The 15,614-nt window shown below is 35.0% G+C and overlaps 1 protein-coding gene and 1 non-coding gene across 2 annotated transcripts in view; both read left to right on the top strand.

Moving 5' to 3' along the window:
• Positions 1–174: 174 nt before the first annotated feature.
• trnal-caa (transfer RNA leucine (anticodon CAA)) lies at positions 175–287 on the top strand. The gene is made up of 2 exons: positions 175–212; positions 242–287. It is a non-coding gene; the product is annotated as a tRNA-Leu (tRNA).
• Positions 288–3,022: 2,735 nt separating this feature from the next.
• esyt3 (extended synaptotagmin-like protein 3) overlaps positions 3,023–15,614 on the top strand; it is a 61,017-nt gene continuing 48,425 nt past the window's right edge. Inside the window, exons 1-17 of the mRNA XM_073845681.1 lie at positions 3,023–3,638; positions 4,631–4,672; positions 5,023–5,157; positions 5,281–5,357; positions 5,717–5,786; positions 6,915–7,004; positions 7,090–7,145; positions 10,244–10,364; positions 10,458–10,634; positions 10,721–10,803; positions 10,887–10,935; positions 11,062–11,151; positions 12,445–12,507; positions 12,648–12,707; positions 14,811–14,882; positions 15,002–15,088; positions 15,210–15,359. Coding sequence (XP_073701782.1) covers positions 3,318–3,638; positions 4,631–4,672; positions 5,023–5,157; positions 5,281–5,357; positions 5,717–5,786; positions 6,915–7,004; positions 7,090–7,145; positions 10,244–10,364; positions 10,458–10,634; positions 10,721–10,803; positions 10,887–10,935; positions 11,062–11,151; positions 12,445–12,507; positions 12,648–12,707; positions 14,811–14,882; positions 15,002–15,088; positions 15,210–15,359 — 1,743 coding nt within the window. The 5' untranslated portion in view covers positions 3,023–3,317. The remainder of the gene's footprint in view (positions 3,639–4,630; positions 4,673–5,022; positions 5,158–5,280; positions 5,358–5,716; positions 5,787–6,914; positions 7,005–7,089; positions 7,146–10,243; positions 10,365–10,457; positions 10,635–10,720; positions 10,804–10,886; positions 10,936–11,061; positions 11,152–12,444; positions 12,508–12,647; positions 12,708–14,810; positions 14,883–15,001; positions 15,089–15,209; positions 15,360–15,614) is intronic.

The raw sequence follows: 15,614 nt of genomic DNA, 5'->3' as shown, positions 1-15,614 counted from the left end.
TACCATATACTGGCGTCGTATTTTATATAGGAAAGTCGAGTGTACCAACCTAAGTATTTTTTCCTACTACTTCGCGCTGGCGCGCAGGTTGTTGTCATGAACGCTATTTTAAAAAACAAGAATAACAGTTTCTAATACAATAGATAGCGACACATTTTCCTATGTTTTTTAGTTGTCAGGATGGCCGAGTGGTCTAAGGCGCCAGACTCAAGGTTCAAACCTTCCCAGTAAAACATGGGTCTTCTGGTCTCCGAATGGAGGCGTGGGTTCGAATCCCACTTCTGACAAGAACTTTTTTTTAAAACTGGGTTTCCATTTGTACATAAAATTTATTTGATTGTGGTTTAAACTGGAAAACGGACACAGGACAGGCTAAGGTTAAAAAAATAATAGTGTAAAAAATAATGTTTTATAATTTAGGTAGCATTTAGGTAAGTCAGGGATGACAGTAATTTCTCTCTCGTTGCACTGCCAATGTGTCAAATTCCACTTTTAAATATAATTTAATAATATTTTATGTGTTTTTATAATGTTCTTTCATGTGATACAATGTTCAATGGTGTTTCTCCCCGCCCGTTCTTTTATTAGTTTTGCGAGACATGCAGTCATGTTTTGTGAATGTCTTCGAATGTAAATAATGAGTAATAGCCTAAAGTTACACAAATAAAAATTCCAAGCTGGGTCAAACTATTATCTGTAAGTTTATCAGTATGTACATAAAGTAGGTGATAAAAAAGCTATTGTAGCCTATAAGGCTGCAATGGCTTCGACACCCCTTGAGATGGCGCAAGACAAACAATGACGATTCAATTTGGACAAACTGTAATGTAAATAGGGTTCTTGAGGAAAAAAGACTGTACATTTTTGAAAAGTAATGTACAACTTAAAATTTTATTCATAACAAGCCTAACTCTTAAGTTTGATCAACATTATTATTAGTGGCACTTCATATGAATAAAAGAATACAGGGTGAATTCAGGTAAAGTTTTTGTAAAATGTGTAATTTAGATACCTAGATGTTTTTCTTTAACTTTCTTTTTTCTTTTTGTTAACTTTAAAATCCAGCTATAATATTTCAATTTTAATGCAGTTCATATAAAGTGTTGTTTGTCAGATATATACCAATAAACATAAGACATATTTCTTTTCAGCTAAAGGGGGCCCTCCATTATTCATCAAAACTTATTCTGCATCTTAATTAAAAACACATTATTTATTAACACATATATGATCAGAAAAACATATTTAACAAACCCAAAGCAAGAATAATGTGACACTGGACCATTTTTCTTTTATAACTGAGAGTTATACATCATCTGAAAGCTGAATAAATTAGCTTTCCATGATGTATAGGATTGGGTAATATTTAGCCGAGATACAACTATTTAAAAATCTGGAATCTGAGTGTCCAAAATATCAAAAAAATCACTTTTAAAGGTGTCCAAATAAAGTTCTTAGTAATGCATATTACTAATCAAAAATTAAGTTTTGATATATTTACGCTAGGAAATTTACAAATATCCTCATGGAACATGATCTTTACTTAATATTCTAATGATTTTTGGCATAAAAGAAAAATCAATAATTTTGACCCATACAATGTATTTTTGGCTATTGCTACAAATATACCTTAATGATACTTAAGGTGATACTTGGTTTCGTGGTCCAGGGTCACAAATATAACCTACAGGTTATGATTAAAATAAATTATGTGTAAATTCACATCTCAGATCGTTTGTGAAATTTCAAACAACTGAAAGAACATGTTGTGTTGACATTAAATTGGATGAAATCTGAATTTCCAAATATTCAGAAATCAGAATATTGATAAAACATTATCTCTACAATTTAATAAAGACATGACTATAACATAAGCAACAGCAAATAGGCCATGTGTGTCCATATTTTAAACCTTTATATTCTACATTTATATTTTTTCTCCACTCACTCACCCTTTCTTCACTCCACAGATTGAACATGCCTTGACTTCCTTACCATTCTCTCTTTCTTTCTTCCATCTCTGACTTGATTCCCTGATAGTGGTCTCATTTCAATTGTCTAAATAGTATAAATAGTATATAATTATAAATGTCAACTACAAAATAACCAGTGAATATCAATTTATTTAAAGAATTTGAGTATAATTACTGAAGCCTAAATGTCGGCCCACTTTACCTGAATCCCACTGGCCCAATTTATCTAACACACTGAGCCAAAGTGGACCAGCTATACGCAAACGCCTTACAAGAAAACTAACAAATTTTGACAATAATGTTAACAATAACAAATTTAAACAATAATGTTTGTTTTTAATAAGCAACCTATAATTTACAAATACGAATCGAATCGTATATCACATTATATCAAGTCCTCCTTTAAGGTGTAGTCACACCCACCAGTGTCATATTGCAGCAACCAAAATTTTACCATTTAGAGAAATAGTGTCTCTTTAATTAAAAACCATTGTAATAACGGCCCACTTTACCTGAATTTACCCTATACAAGTGTTTCACACATATAAAATAATAGTAATAATAATAAAAAAGAACTTATCTTAAATGTTTGGTGTGAGAATGAGAATATCTATTGCTACAAAGAAAAAAGATTAATTGTGCATATAAACATGAACATATTACCCAAAGGAAAATATTAAAGTAGGTAAATAAAGAGCTAACAAATAGCCTAAAGCTGTTACAATCTGTCATTTTAACGAATGGTTATTTGTTTTTCTTCTTGTTGTTAGTGCACGTTTCTTTAAAATCATACTACAAGTTCATCCAAGTAAAAAATATTCCTGCAATAAATCTCGGCCACTCACTCTGCACCTACTATTTAATGCGACTTCGTCTGAAATACTTCCATGAACAGATCACTTTAAATTTGCAATCGTTTGGTTTCGAGGCAGATCCTGTCTGTCAACTTTACTACACGAACGAATGTACTATTTCTCAAACACAGAAGGGTGGAATTTAGGCGTGTCTACTTCGAGGCTGGCAGGTAAAAACCCAATGGATGGGAAACACGGAAGTTCGCAAAAACTGACAGAGAGCTTCCACAATCACAGTTGCTTTAATGGAGATAATGGAGCTAAACGCGAAGGGTCACTGGGGATGCTGAGCGCGTCTCGGTAAATGTTTTGTTTACAGTCTCGATCCTATGGTTGAATTTGATCTCAGGTAGCCTGGAAAACCAACCTCAGCGCAACGACCAACAGGCGATGCGTCTTTGATGTGAATTCTGACGCTCTTCTGACTTCTGACGTTCTACTACGGATCTAACTCAGACGTTTAAATCAGTTATCAGGCTCCAGAGTCACAATGAGTGCTGCAGTCAGTGAGGTACACGAGCCCTTCATCTCTACTGAAAATCCAGAGGGATTCAGTGCAAAGGATGTCAATCAGATGATCATGGAGTTCGTGATGTTCATGATTAGAGCGATTGTCCTTTGCTATCCTGTATACCTGACCGGCTCGCTTGGACTCAGCATCAGCTGGATTCTTCTGAGCATGCTCATGTGGACCATGTGGAAAAACAACCGCAAGTGGAAAGATCAGAGGATCGATACAGCCATTGACTTTTTGGAAAACGAAAAGCACGTGATCAGCACTGAACTCAAAGCCATGAACATGCCAGCTTGGGTGGGTGGTCTTTTGGGTATCTTTAATAACCTGGAACAATACTAGTTGAAGTGATTCGTGCAGCATGTGTTTTAGTCAGTTACAAAGATGCATGCCAATTAATATGTTAGTGGAAAAACACTGTACTGTACTGTAGGCTACTGTACTTGTTTATGCTCATATTTAGTATTCAAACAATACTAGAGGGTATTGAACTGTAAGAGGTGTGGCTTCTTGTGTTGCTTTGGGAACATCTCACGCAAAGGTGTCTGCTTGAATTTCTTAATTAAAATACCCAGCCCTTCATACTTTAAAACAAGAAACTGACACACCCTTGTGGTGCTAAGGTTAAAAGAAATATATTAAATTGATTATGTTGCAGAATCATTTTATTGAACCTGTCAATTTTCATTTTATAGTATACAGTGTTTACGTTGGTACAATTGTTTAAGATTTCCAGGTTTCCAAACTCCATTATAACCTTGAAGGGATAGTTAACTTAACATAAAAAAATGAAAAAATCTGCCATCATTTACTCACCCTTATGTCATCTCAAACCAGTATGAGCTTTCTTAAGGGAAACACAGGAAATAGGCAGGCAGCTTTTAGCTATTAGAAGATTATTAAAAGCTTTTGGACGCATAATTAAATTTTGAAAATTTTCTTTTGGTGTGAGCAAAAGTAGTCAAGGTTTTTTCAGGTTGTCAGGTTGCTTATTGTCTATTCTGTAAAACATCTGCATGATATCACATACCCAATCTTCACATCTGATTTAGATATAATAGATTCAAGGACAGAGATATTCATTACACCATAAAAAAAGTAAAATTTCCCTTTGAAACATCTGATCTTTTTAGGGATTGTTCTAATTCATGTATTGTAAAAATCTGAACAGAAAAATCAGAATTATGTGGATTTCTAAACAAGTGATCCTTAATTTTGAGGTGAAATGTTTATTATTTGTCTCTGTTTCTTATTTATTTAATTAATTATTTACTTTTTTCTCCTGATAGATTCACTTTGCAGATGTCGAGAAGGCTTCGTGGATCAACAAGGTAAGATTTCTGCCTCAAATGTCATACGCTTTTAAAAATAAAGGTGCTTTAAAAGGTTTTTCACAGCGATGCCATAGAAGCATTTTTGGTTCCACAAAGAACTATTCAGTCAAAGGTTCTTTAAACAACCATCTCTTTTTTAACTTTTTGAAATCTGAAGAACCTTCTTTCTTCACAAATAACTTTTTGTAAGACAGAAAGGTTATTCAGATGTTAAAAGCTCTTTATGGAACCATTTAGACAAAAAAAGTTTCTTCTATGGCATCGTGAAGCACCTTTTTATTTTAAGAGTGTGGCAAATCTCATAATTTTGCTGTTAATGCATGTCTAAATGTGCTTGTTTGTTGTAGATTCTTCAGCAAGCATGGCCATTCTTTGGCATGTACATGGAAAAGCTTCTCATTGAAAACATTCAGCCATCTGTAAGAACGTCTAGCCCCCATCTGAAGACCTTCACCTTTACTAAAGTACACATGGGACAGAAGGTATGATTCTGTAATACCTTCCTTCTCAGGACCCTTAACTGGCAATAGGCCGTACTATTAGCCCACTATTTTAAATATTTCAGTAGTCAAATAAGAGCTTACAATTGTGAATTTGCATTTCAGGCTCCAACTATTACAGGGGTACGGGTGTACACTCATGAGCTGGAAACAAGAGAGGTCATCCTTGACTTCAATATTTTGTAAGCTATGATATCAAACTTCATTTTGACACCAGATTAATCCATATACACTCCTAAAAATAAAAGTTCTTTTTTAGCATTAATGGAACCTTGAATAACCATGGAACCTTTCAAATGCAGAAACGTTTCTTTACATTCGAAAATGTTTCTTTAGATTTTTAAAATTTTCTTTAAAATGGTTCTTGTAGGAACTGTTCACTGAAAGGTTCTTTGGGAGCCAAAAATGCTTCTGTGGCATCACTGCAAAAACACCCTTTTTGAGCTTTTATTTTTAAGAGCGTGTGTGACTGATATAATGCATGGTTTTGCTACCTTATCTTCCTGAAATGTTTTAAGGCTCTATTTTCTCTTGCCTGTAGATATGACGCTGATGTAGACATTGATGCAGATGTTAAACCAGCCATCAAAGTAGGAGTCAAAGGCCTTCAGGTTAGTGAAGGAATAATTGAATTTAATGACAATAGATGGTATTTTCTTCAGTTGATGTTTAAGAGTTGCCTTTTATGTCAGTCATGTTCATATTTTTGATTTACACAACTTTTTAAAAGTTTGGAGTCTGTAAAAGTCTTTAAAGACCACAACTGTATTTATTTGCTCATATATGTGACAGTGGACCGCAAAACCAGTATTAAGTAGCATGGGTATATTTATAGCACTAGCCAAAAATACATTTTGTGGGTTTATTATTGCCAAAAATCTTTGGGATATTAAGTAAAGATTATGTTCCATAAAGATATTTTGTAAATCGCATACTCTAAATATATCAAAACTTAATTTTTGATTATTAATATGCATTGCTAAAAACTTTATTTGGACAGCTTTAAAGGTGATTTTCTCAGTATTTTGATTTTTTTTTTTTTTTTGCACCCTTAGATTCCAGATTTTTTTTAAATAGTTGTATCTCGGCCAAATATCCTATCCTGCCCTATCCTAACAAACCATACAACAGTAGAAAGCATATTTATTCAGCTTTCAGATGATATATAAATCTCAGTTTTAAAAAATTGATACTTATGACTGGTTTTGTGGTCCAGGGTCATATAAAAGTAGTAAAAATGTAAAATATTATTGCAATTCAAAATAACAGTTTTCTGTTTAACTATTTTAAAATGTAATTTATTTCTTTGATAACAAAGCTGAACTTTCAGAAGACATTATAGTATTCAGTGTCACTTGATTCTTCAAATTATTATAATTTGTTGGTTTGATGCCAATGAAACACTTATTTTTATCAATCTTAGATAAAAAAAAAAGTTGTTGCTTGTTATTGTTATAGAAACAGTGATGCTTTTTTTGTTGTCTTTTTTAGAATTAAAACGGCAATAATTTACTAAAGAAATCTTTTGTAACATTGTATTTACTGTCACTTTTAATCAGGGTAAAGCATCTCTGATGAAATACGTATTCATTTTCCAATTTCTCCCAAAAAAAGAAAGAGAATAGATCAATCAGTCTTACTGACCGAGTCCCCACAGAACTGCAAAGTTAATGTATTAAACAGTTAATGAATATGACTTCAACTAACAACTAAAAATGTGTTTATTTTTTTCATTTCAGCTGCAGGGAATGCTTCGTGTAATTCTTGAGCCTCTGATTGGCCAGTCACCACTTGTAGGTGGAGTCACCATGTTCTTCATTCGTCGACCTGTAAGTATTGACAGTACATGCAATTAACTAGTTTAAAAAATAAAAAATAAATAAAAAACATGAACATTTTAAATTAAAATTCCAGGCTCTACAAGTTAATTGGACTGGAATGACTAACGTTTTGGATGGTCCAGGACTAAGGTATGTTCATAGATTTTAATTATTTTAATTGTTTCTAAATAAACTGTTGAAATGTTAATGCACATTTGTTGCATTTTTTTTTTTTTTTTTAAGTTTACAGATCTCAATACACATGCAAATATTTTTATTAGGGTTGTTCCGATTCCGATACTAGTATCGGAAATGCCGCCGATACCACAAAAAAATCTAGCATCGGAATCGGCGAGTACTTGAACCCACGTACCGATCCGATACCATTTTCTTAAACAAGATATAAGTTATTCCCGCTAGCAAATCGGAAGCCAGTTCTTCTACGCTGCTCAGAATGCAAACACAGGGAGTAGTGCTGTGTTGCCACAAGCAACCACTGTTTAGAGCAGCGAAGAAGAAATACAAATGTGCTATCAGTATGTCCGCTGTTTGGCAGTATCTCAGACTGGACCAACCAGCCAACGGCGACATGTCTCATATGTAGGGCTGATTTCCGCGATGCGGAAAACACGGACGGAATCCAGTCGTAAAATGGAATTTACAGTTTAACGCGGAACGTCATGGAATTTGTCAAAGTTTGATGCATTAATCAAAGGTAGGTAATTACACTTAAATCAAATCGTGATAAGGACTAATATTAAGCCGCAAACCGACTTTTTAAATATGAATTATGCGTGGCTTTGTGTTAATGAATGGCGCACAGGCGCATGGTTTTGCTACTGAAGCGCGCGTGACACTTGAGGTAATATTAAAGGGCTCCAGACTGTGACCATTTTTTCTGCCAGTGTGACTAATTTTCGCGAGCGGTCACACTGGCGCGACCACCACGTTGTTCAACTCATAAGCACTGCCATTTCTGTCTCAGATAAGAAACATAAAACGGCACGCAAAACAAAAGCGAAACTAACACGATACATTTGAGCTACTCAGCTTGGACCGCAAAGCAAACAAACTTGCACAAACCCCGAACAGCTTTATTCGGGAGCCAATGCTGATTTTGCGACACTGTTACTGCTGCGAGATCCAGTGAGGAGCGTTTGAAAATGGCGCACAATGAATAAGGTTGCTGCAGATCTAGTGAGAATCTTTCAAATTCTGGCCAAAATTCTCTGTTATAAACGGCTGATGTACGTCAGAAAACCAGATTAGTAATGCTAACTACATAAAAAAATATTACTGTCAAATGTATGTCATATAATAAAAATACTCTAGTTCACTGTATATATCACTGTATGTTTGTTTTATTAAGGTATAAGTCTGAAGCACACCATAAAATAATTTATTAGTATTATCTACAGCTGTATATAAAATTGCACACCCAGGTATCGGATTAGTACTCGGTATCGGCCGATACCCCGAGCCCAGGTATCGTAATCGGTATCGGGAAGGAAAAAAGGGTATCGGAACATCTCTAATTTTTATTGCATTATTTAAAGTCATCAGATGCTCATTTTCCACAAGTTCATATGATTCTTTAGAGTCTTAATAAAAAGTCTATAACAGTGGTTCCCAACCACATTCCTGGAGGCCCCCAAACACTGCAAATTTCGCATCTTTCCTTTGTCTGAAACTTTCAGGTCTTGGAGTCTCTACTAATGAACTGATAATCTGAATCAGGCGTGTTTGATTGAAGTGACATGGAAAACATGGGTTGTATCCGAAATCGCTCCCTATACCCTATTCATTATTCCCTACAATAGTCCACTTGCAAAGTTCACTTGAAGGAGTGAATAAAAACAAGTGGACACTAAGTGCACCGAAAGGACTGCCCCGTTTGCATAGTTTGCTTGCTGTTTGATAATCATTTAAAACAGGTAGTTCCAGTAGTAGGATTAAAGGCTTTATCTTGAACTCGGTCACAGAAATTATGTATAAACCCTAGTTAAACAATTTAATAATCAATTTACAACGAATTTGTACCTGTGATGTACACTGTATTACACCATGGATGAGCGTGTTGTAAAATAAACGGATGGATAATTCAGCTGCGGGCACCATTTTCTGGCGAGATGCGGGAATTCAAATGACACTTGACTCTCACAGTGCATTATGGGTTATCTCGAGCCGTTGAGTGTACATCTGTTGTACACTCATTTTTGCGGTGCATTGTGGGGGCCTGTGCAGAACTATTTCACTCCGCTAAGAATCTCAGAACAGCCTGATCTAAAAACGTGATTATTATTATTATTGGAGATTTAAAAAAAAAAAAAACACTGGGTGGATTTTTATCATTACAGGGTGGTTGTGTACACACATTGCCAAGACACATTTATGTTCAAACACCATGTAAAAATGTAAAAGTGAATTTAATAACTTACTTTTGTCGTTATGTTTTAAATTTTGTGTTTACTTTGTGTTATCAAGCAGTCAACCTTGATTGTCATTTTATTTCAAATATGCAAGAAACATGTCAACAAGACAGCAAAAATAAAAAATAAAACAACGATCTTCCTATATATATTCTTTTCCTTACTTTTTTTTCTTAGCATATTTGAAAAGAAGTGGGAAGAAGTTTACACTTTTTAATCCCACCCCCTCTCACTAAATCATATTGTTAAAGGAAAACAAGTTACTAGTTAGTATTTACTAGAGCTGAACTATATACATACATATACTGTATACAAACATATACACCCACAAACATATACACAGATATATACATATACCTATATATGCACATAAATACACACACATATACATACACATCTTTATATAACCTTGTAAGCAGCTTGAGCAAGTCAGTCACATTGAAGCTGGATGGGCTGAACAAAACAATGGAAAACCAAACTAGCTAGCTAGCCACCTTTCTTTAAAACTGCTTCAGGGCATGGAATGTTGCCATGCAAGTTTACATATAGACAAATGTGTATAACATGAAAACCTTCAGTACAGGGAGGGATAAATAGTACTGGATTAATAAAGATTGAAGGTTTTCCATAAAGTTAAGAAATAAGATGACTTAGTTTATGTTCCTGAGACAAAGTTAAGTTTCCCTGTCACCCAGGACAGATTTCACCTGTAAAAAGTCTTTCAGTTACAAACTTTCCAGGGATATCTCAATAAATTCAAACAAATGTGATACTTAGTGTTCCTTGCAATGTAAATCTGACTTTTTGTTTACTCTCCAGTCATATGTCAGAATCAGCCATTGTGGATATCATCGCCTCTCTCATGGTTCTGCCCAATCGCATGTGCATCCCTTTGATTGATCAAGTCAAGGTTGATCAAATGAAGTTTCCGCTTCCCCGAGTAAGACTGGGAATAATTTGTTCCCATTGCCAAAATCAGTTTTCAGATTGTTTTCAAAATGCAGAATAAGTTACACCATGTGAATGTCTTTAGGGTGTCGTACGGGTCCATGTTTTGGAAGCCAAGAATCTTGTAGCAAAGGATGCTTACATGATGGGACTTGTAAAGGGCAGGTCAGATCCATATACTGTGCTGAGGGTCGGAAACAAGCAATTCAAAACAAAGACCATCAAACAAACTTTAGATCCACGCTGGAATGAAGTTTATGAGGTAATTTTGAGCAGTCTTCAATCTGTCTGGATAAAGTCATTTCAGATGGAGAATAGAGATCTCATTAATATATTTTTTTTAAATAGTTTGTCATTCATGAAGCTCCAGGGCAAGAGTTGGAAGTGGAACTTTTTGATGAAGACACAGATGCTGATGACTTTTTGGGCAGGTAATGATGAGTATGCTCAGATCATGGATGTTATTTTGACCATTTTTGTGATTTTGTGTGAGATGTTGGAATGTCTGCCACAGGTACAGTCTGGATTGTGGGGATGTGAAGAAAGAAAGAGAGTTAGATGAGGTGAGCTTTAGAATAATAAGAATTGCTGTGCTTCTTAACTGATAGTTGAACAAAGAATTTTTCAGAATTTCTCTGTACATTGAAAGTTTTTTTTCCCACCAAAATTTTAATTTATTTGATTTGCAGTGGTTCACCCTGGAGGACACTGAGACTGGTGAAATCCATATGAAATTGCAATGGTTTTCTTTGAGCACAAACCCAGCACTACTGAAGGAGGTAAGCTTGTATTTCTTGCATTATTACAGTGTTGATAATTTAAACCAGATGTTGATAAACCAGATGGTTAAAATATCTGCTGTGATTTAAAGGAGTTCACTTCCAGAACAAAAAAATACAGATAATTTACTAACCCCCTTGTCACACAAGATGTTCATGTTTTCTTTCTTCAGTAGTAAAAAGATTCAGCAATGTTCTTCATATAGTGGACTTCTATGGTGCTCGTGAGTTTGAACTTCCAAAATGCAGTTTAAATGCATCTTCAAAGAGCTTGAAACGATCCCAGTTGAGGAAGAAGGGTCTTATCTAGCGAAACAGTTTGTTAATTAAAAAAAAAAAATTCAATTTATATAAGTTTTAACCTCAAACGTTCATCTTGTCAAGCTCTGTGTGAACCAGGGTTGCCAGGTTTACACAACAAAACCAGCCCAATTGCAACTCAAAAATATGCCAAAACTAGCCCAATCACGTTTTGAGTGGGTCACCTGTTAAAAATTGCATTCCGGGGGATAAAATACACATTTTTTTTGTTGGGCTTCCCCTGGTAAATTCACATTTCAGGGGCTAAATATGACATTATTGCGGTCGCTTCAACTGGCAGACATCAAAAAATATCTGCGGAAAAACAGCAGACTTGGCAACACTGGCGTGAACTCTGTGTATTCCGGTTAACGACAGTTAGGGTATGTTGTTTTCTCCTGCAACTTAAAAATCGTCCTACATCTCTGTTGTACCTTTTATTAAAAGGCGGTTGACCCTCCTTGTGCATTCACTTTGTAAACACTGGGTCAGTATTTCTGCAGAAATGTAAGATGATTTTGAAGTTGGGAATTTTTCGACATACCCTAACTGTATTGACCCGGAAAGCACAGAGTTCACGCAGAGCTAGACAAGATGAGCGTTTGTGGTTAAAAAGTATATAAATTGTCATTTATTAAGAAAACAACCGATCGTATCACTAGACAAGACCCTTCTTCATTGGACGGGATCATTTAGAGCTGCATTTAAACTGCATTTTGGAAGATCAAACTCACAGGCACCATTGACGTCCACAATATGGAGAACAATCCTGAAATGTTAGCCTCAAAAAACTATTTCTTTACTACTGAACAAAGAAAGACAAGATCATCTTGGATGACAAGGGGTGAGTAAACTATCTTAAAATTTTTGTTCTGGAAGTGAGTGCTATATTTTCTAATAAAATGTGTAAACATTATATTATACTGTAAAAATGAACCTGGATCATACGTAAAGGTGTTTTAACTGACTTTATTTTTCAATTGTACCTTTCAGACCAGTGATGGTCTCGCTTGTGCCATGTTAGCAGTATACTTGGATAGTGCCTCTAATCTGCCTGTGAGTATACATGTACAATGAGAGCATATCTAAAGGACTGTCAGCCTGTCATAACACAAACACAGCATGTGAGAACAAGAGTTATTTTGTTATATATCTTCTTTCTCTCTTTCTTACTTACCATTTTTCTTTGCCTTCAGAAAGACCAACGGGAATTCACCCATAATGAAAAGCATGGAAAACCACACAAAGAATCTCGGGTAAGAAATGGCCACTATTGTCCTTGACATTATGTGGGAAGAATGCAGCACATCCAAAAACCTCTCAGAATCATTATCAGCAAAACTATATAGGTAAAATTAACCTAAAAATAAACTTCCCAGATAGAGTGGAATGAGGAAAATGCTATCATCATTTGGTCACCTCTATGTTGTTTCAAACCTTTATGTTGTTATTATTTCAGTGGAAAACAATTGGAGATTTATTAAATACCACAAAGTACCAAAAGCAGTCTTCTGGAGCCATATAAAAGGCTTGTGTGAGAAGCAATCTGAAATGTAAATTAATTTTGCCCTTTTATGGCAGTAAGTAAATGATGACCGAATAATAATTTATGAATGATTTATTCCTGTAAGTCTTTCTGGAAAGTTTGTGTAGGCCTTAGGCTTTCACAAGGTGAAAAGCGTTTTCTTTCTTTTTCTGTTGTTGGGTCAAAAGCCAGATGTCTAGGTATTTCACTCTTATTCCATCTCATGTGTTGGAATGCAGCCTCATGCTATTCTGCACTGAATATAGAACATTCCAGAGATAATATCATAGCATTTCAGCTGTAAGCATGATTAAGTCAAGGCCAGGTTTTGGTTTCTGCTTCTCTGTAATTGTAGCAACCTGTTCAACTGGTTTCTACCACTGGTTCAACTATGAAAATGATCACGTTAACCGCATACACATTATGCAAATTAAAAGGTGAAACATTAGCACTTTTTCTTTTTCATAGTGTCATAGTTTCATAATCATAATATCACCTCAGTGTCAGTTGATCACAGACTTATTAGTGGAGTAGTAGTAGGGTGACGATACATCCTCTTATCCCCGGACATGTCCTCTTTTTGCGTCCGGCAAGGATTCCTAAATCACCCAAAATGTCCGGGATTCGGTTTTTGCTTTCTACAGTCACCATTCATTGTGTTTTGAAACATTCTAATATTGAATATAAATTTTGTGCATCAAGGATCAATTATGCAGAGTATTTAAATCGCTTTGGATGCAGTTTGTGTTGGATGTAGGGTTGCCAAATCCACATTTTTGCTACAGAATTGGGCTGATTTTTAAACTGTTGCAGCGGGTTGATTTTCTCCCGTGGGTTAAAAGTTTGAAATATTGCATAAATTCCATTTGACTGAAATGCTTGTATTGAAACAGTTTGCATTCTACCTGTGATAAAACTGTGGTAGATATTAGTTTTGTGAAGGATGGACACTTTTTAGCTGTGTTTATGATCAATCTGCGTAACGGTGACTGTAAAATATGTAGTTTTGGTATGGAAATGACATATTTTGATACCAAAACTAGGACTAGGTCAGCCTAAGTAGTAGTCTGCTGGTCAGGACATAGAAATGTTTTTTTTTTGTTCTTTTTCCAGCTGCCAGAATGACTTTTGACATAATTTGGTATTTGTTGTTGCACCACTAGCTAAATCATCCATTATCTGCATTCCATTGAGGGTCGGAAATTAACTAGGTCTTGCAGCATAAAATGCCACCAAATTAACAAAAATGCCTCATTAATTTAAAACAAAAGGGGAAAAAATGTCAAAAGTATCAATTTGCGGAATTAGCTTTAGATTCGCTCAAGCTGCATCATATAGCTTTTACGTGCTGTTTAGTGCAGTGTTGAGCCTTATAACCAATCAAATGCGTTTCAGTTGAATTTAGGAATGCATTGGCCAATCAGAGGCACTTAGATTAGTCAGTGCTGAAAACGGGCCAATCAGAGAAAACTGAAAACGGATGAAATGAAATGAAATTGTCATAATATAGCCGCTTAATGGAAAAGTTCATTTCTGACCCTGATTCCAATCAGGACTTTTTTGTCTCACTGGAAAAAAATGTTGCACTAATATATGCATACTTGTTTAAATATATTATTTCCAAGGACTGGTATCTGACTCAAAAAGAAGACTGTGAAAGATTAAAAATAAAATCTTTATCCAGTAATCACAAATGAGTGGAAAGCTCAAGGAAAAGTCAAGGGAATTCAAAATCTGGGAACCATATCTAATAGCTTACTAAAATATACATGATCAAAATGTGTCTAGGACCTTAATGGACTTTATTTCTGTCTGTGTCCATTTTAAATTGCAGCTGACCAAGAGAACTAATGATCCCAACTCATATGTGGAGTTTTCCGTTGATCAGCAAAGTCAAAAAAGCAAGGTATTTAAATTTTTAGAAAAAAACTTAAATGTTAATCCACTCTCTCAGTTTTTTAACCCAATGAATCTGAAATTTAGAAGCTGGAGTGTTTTTACCTGCGTTTGTATTTGTTTTGACAGGTTGTATTTGCCTCAAAAGACCCATCTTATGATGAATGCTTCACATTCTTTGTGCACAGTGTGAATAGCCAAGTGTTGAATGTTGAGGTAAACATTTAAAACCATAACACATTTGTTCTTCCATACACAAGGCTTGATAAATATAACCAACTCACAGTATTATTACATAATGAATAAAAAATGATGTCTCTCTTTCTTTTACCCTCAGGTAAAAGAACATGAGAAGAAATCCTCGCTGGGCAAGCTCACTCTGCCATTGTTTCGGCTGCTCAATCTATCGGACATGACCATGGACCAGCGATTTCAGCTTGAGCGCTCTGGAGCCAACAGCCAGATTAAGTTGAAAGCTGTTCTCAGGGTGAGTGAGTGAACCGCAGCAGCTTGACAGCATTTATTTATTTAGATTAATAATTAAACATTACAATTTGCATAAATAATTTAATATATTTTAATGAATATACATTTAAAATGAACAGTAGCATATTCAATTTTATTAACCTAGACATAGATGTAAAAATTGCTGTTTACTGTTCACAATCATATTTGTAATTCCTACAATACACTGTGGTTGGCACAAACAATGGTTATGTATGTTGCTAGTGAATATAATATC

The sequence above is a fragment of the Garra rufa genome, chromosome 8, assembly GCF_049309525.1.
Source record: "Garra rufa chromosome 8, GarRuf1.0, whole genome shotgun sequence".
NCBI lineage: Eukaryota > Metazoa > Chordata > Actinopteri > Cypriniformes > Cyprinidae > Garra > Garra rufa.
This window is presented reverse-complemented; position numbering and strand designations above follow the sequence as displayed.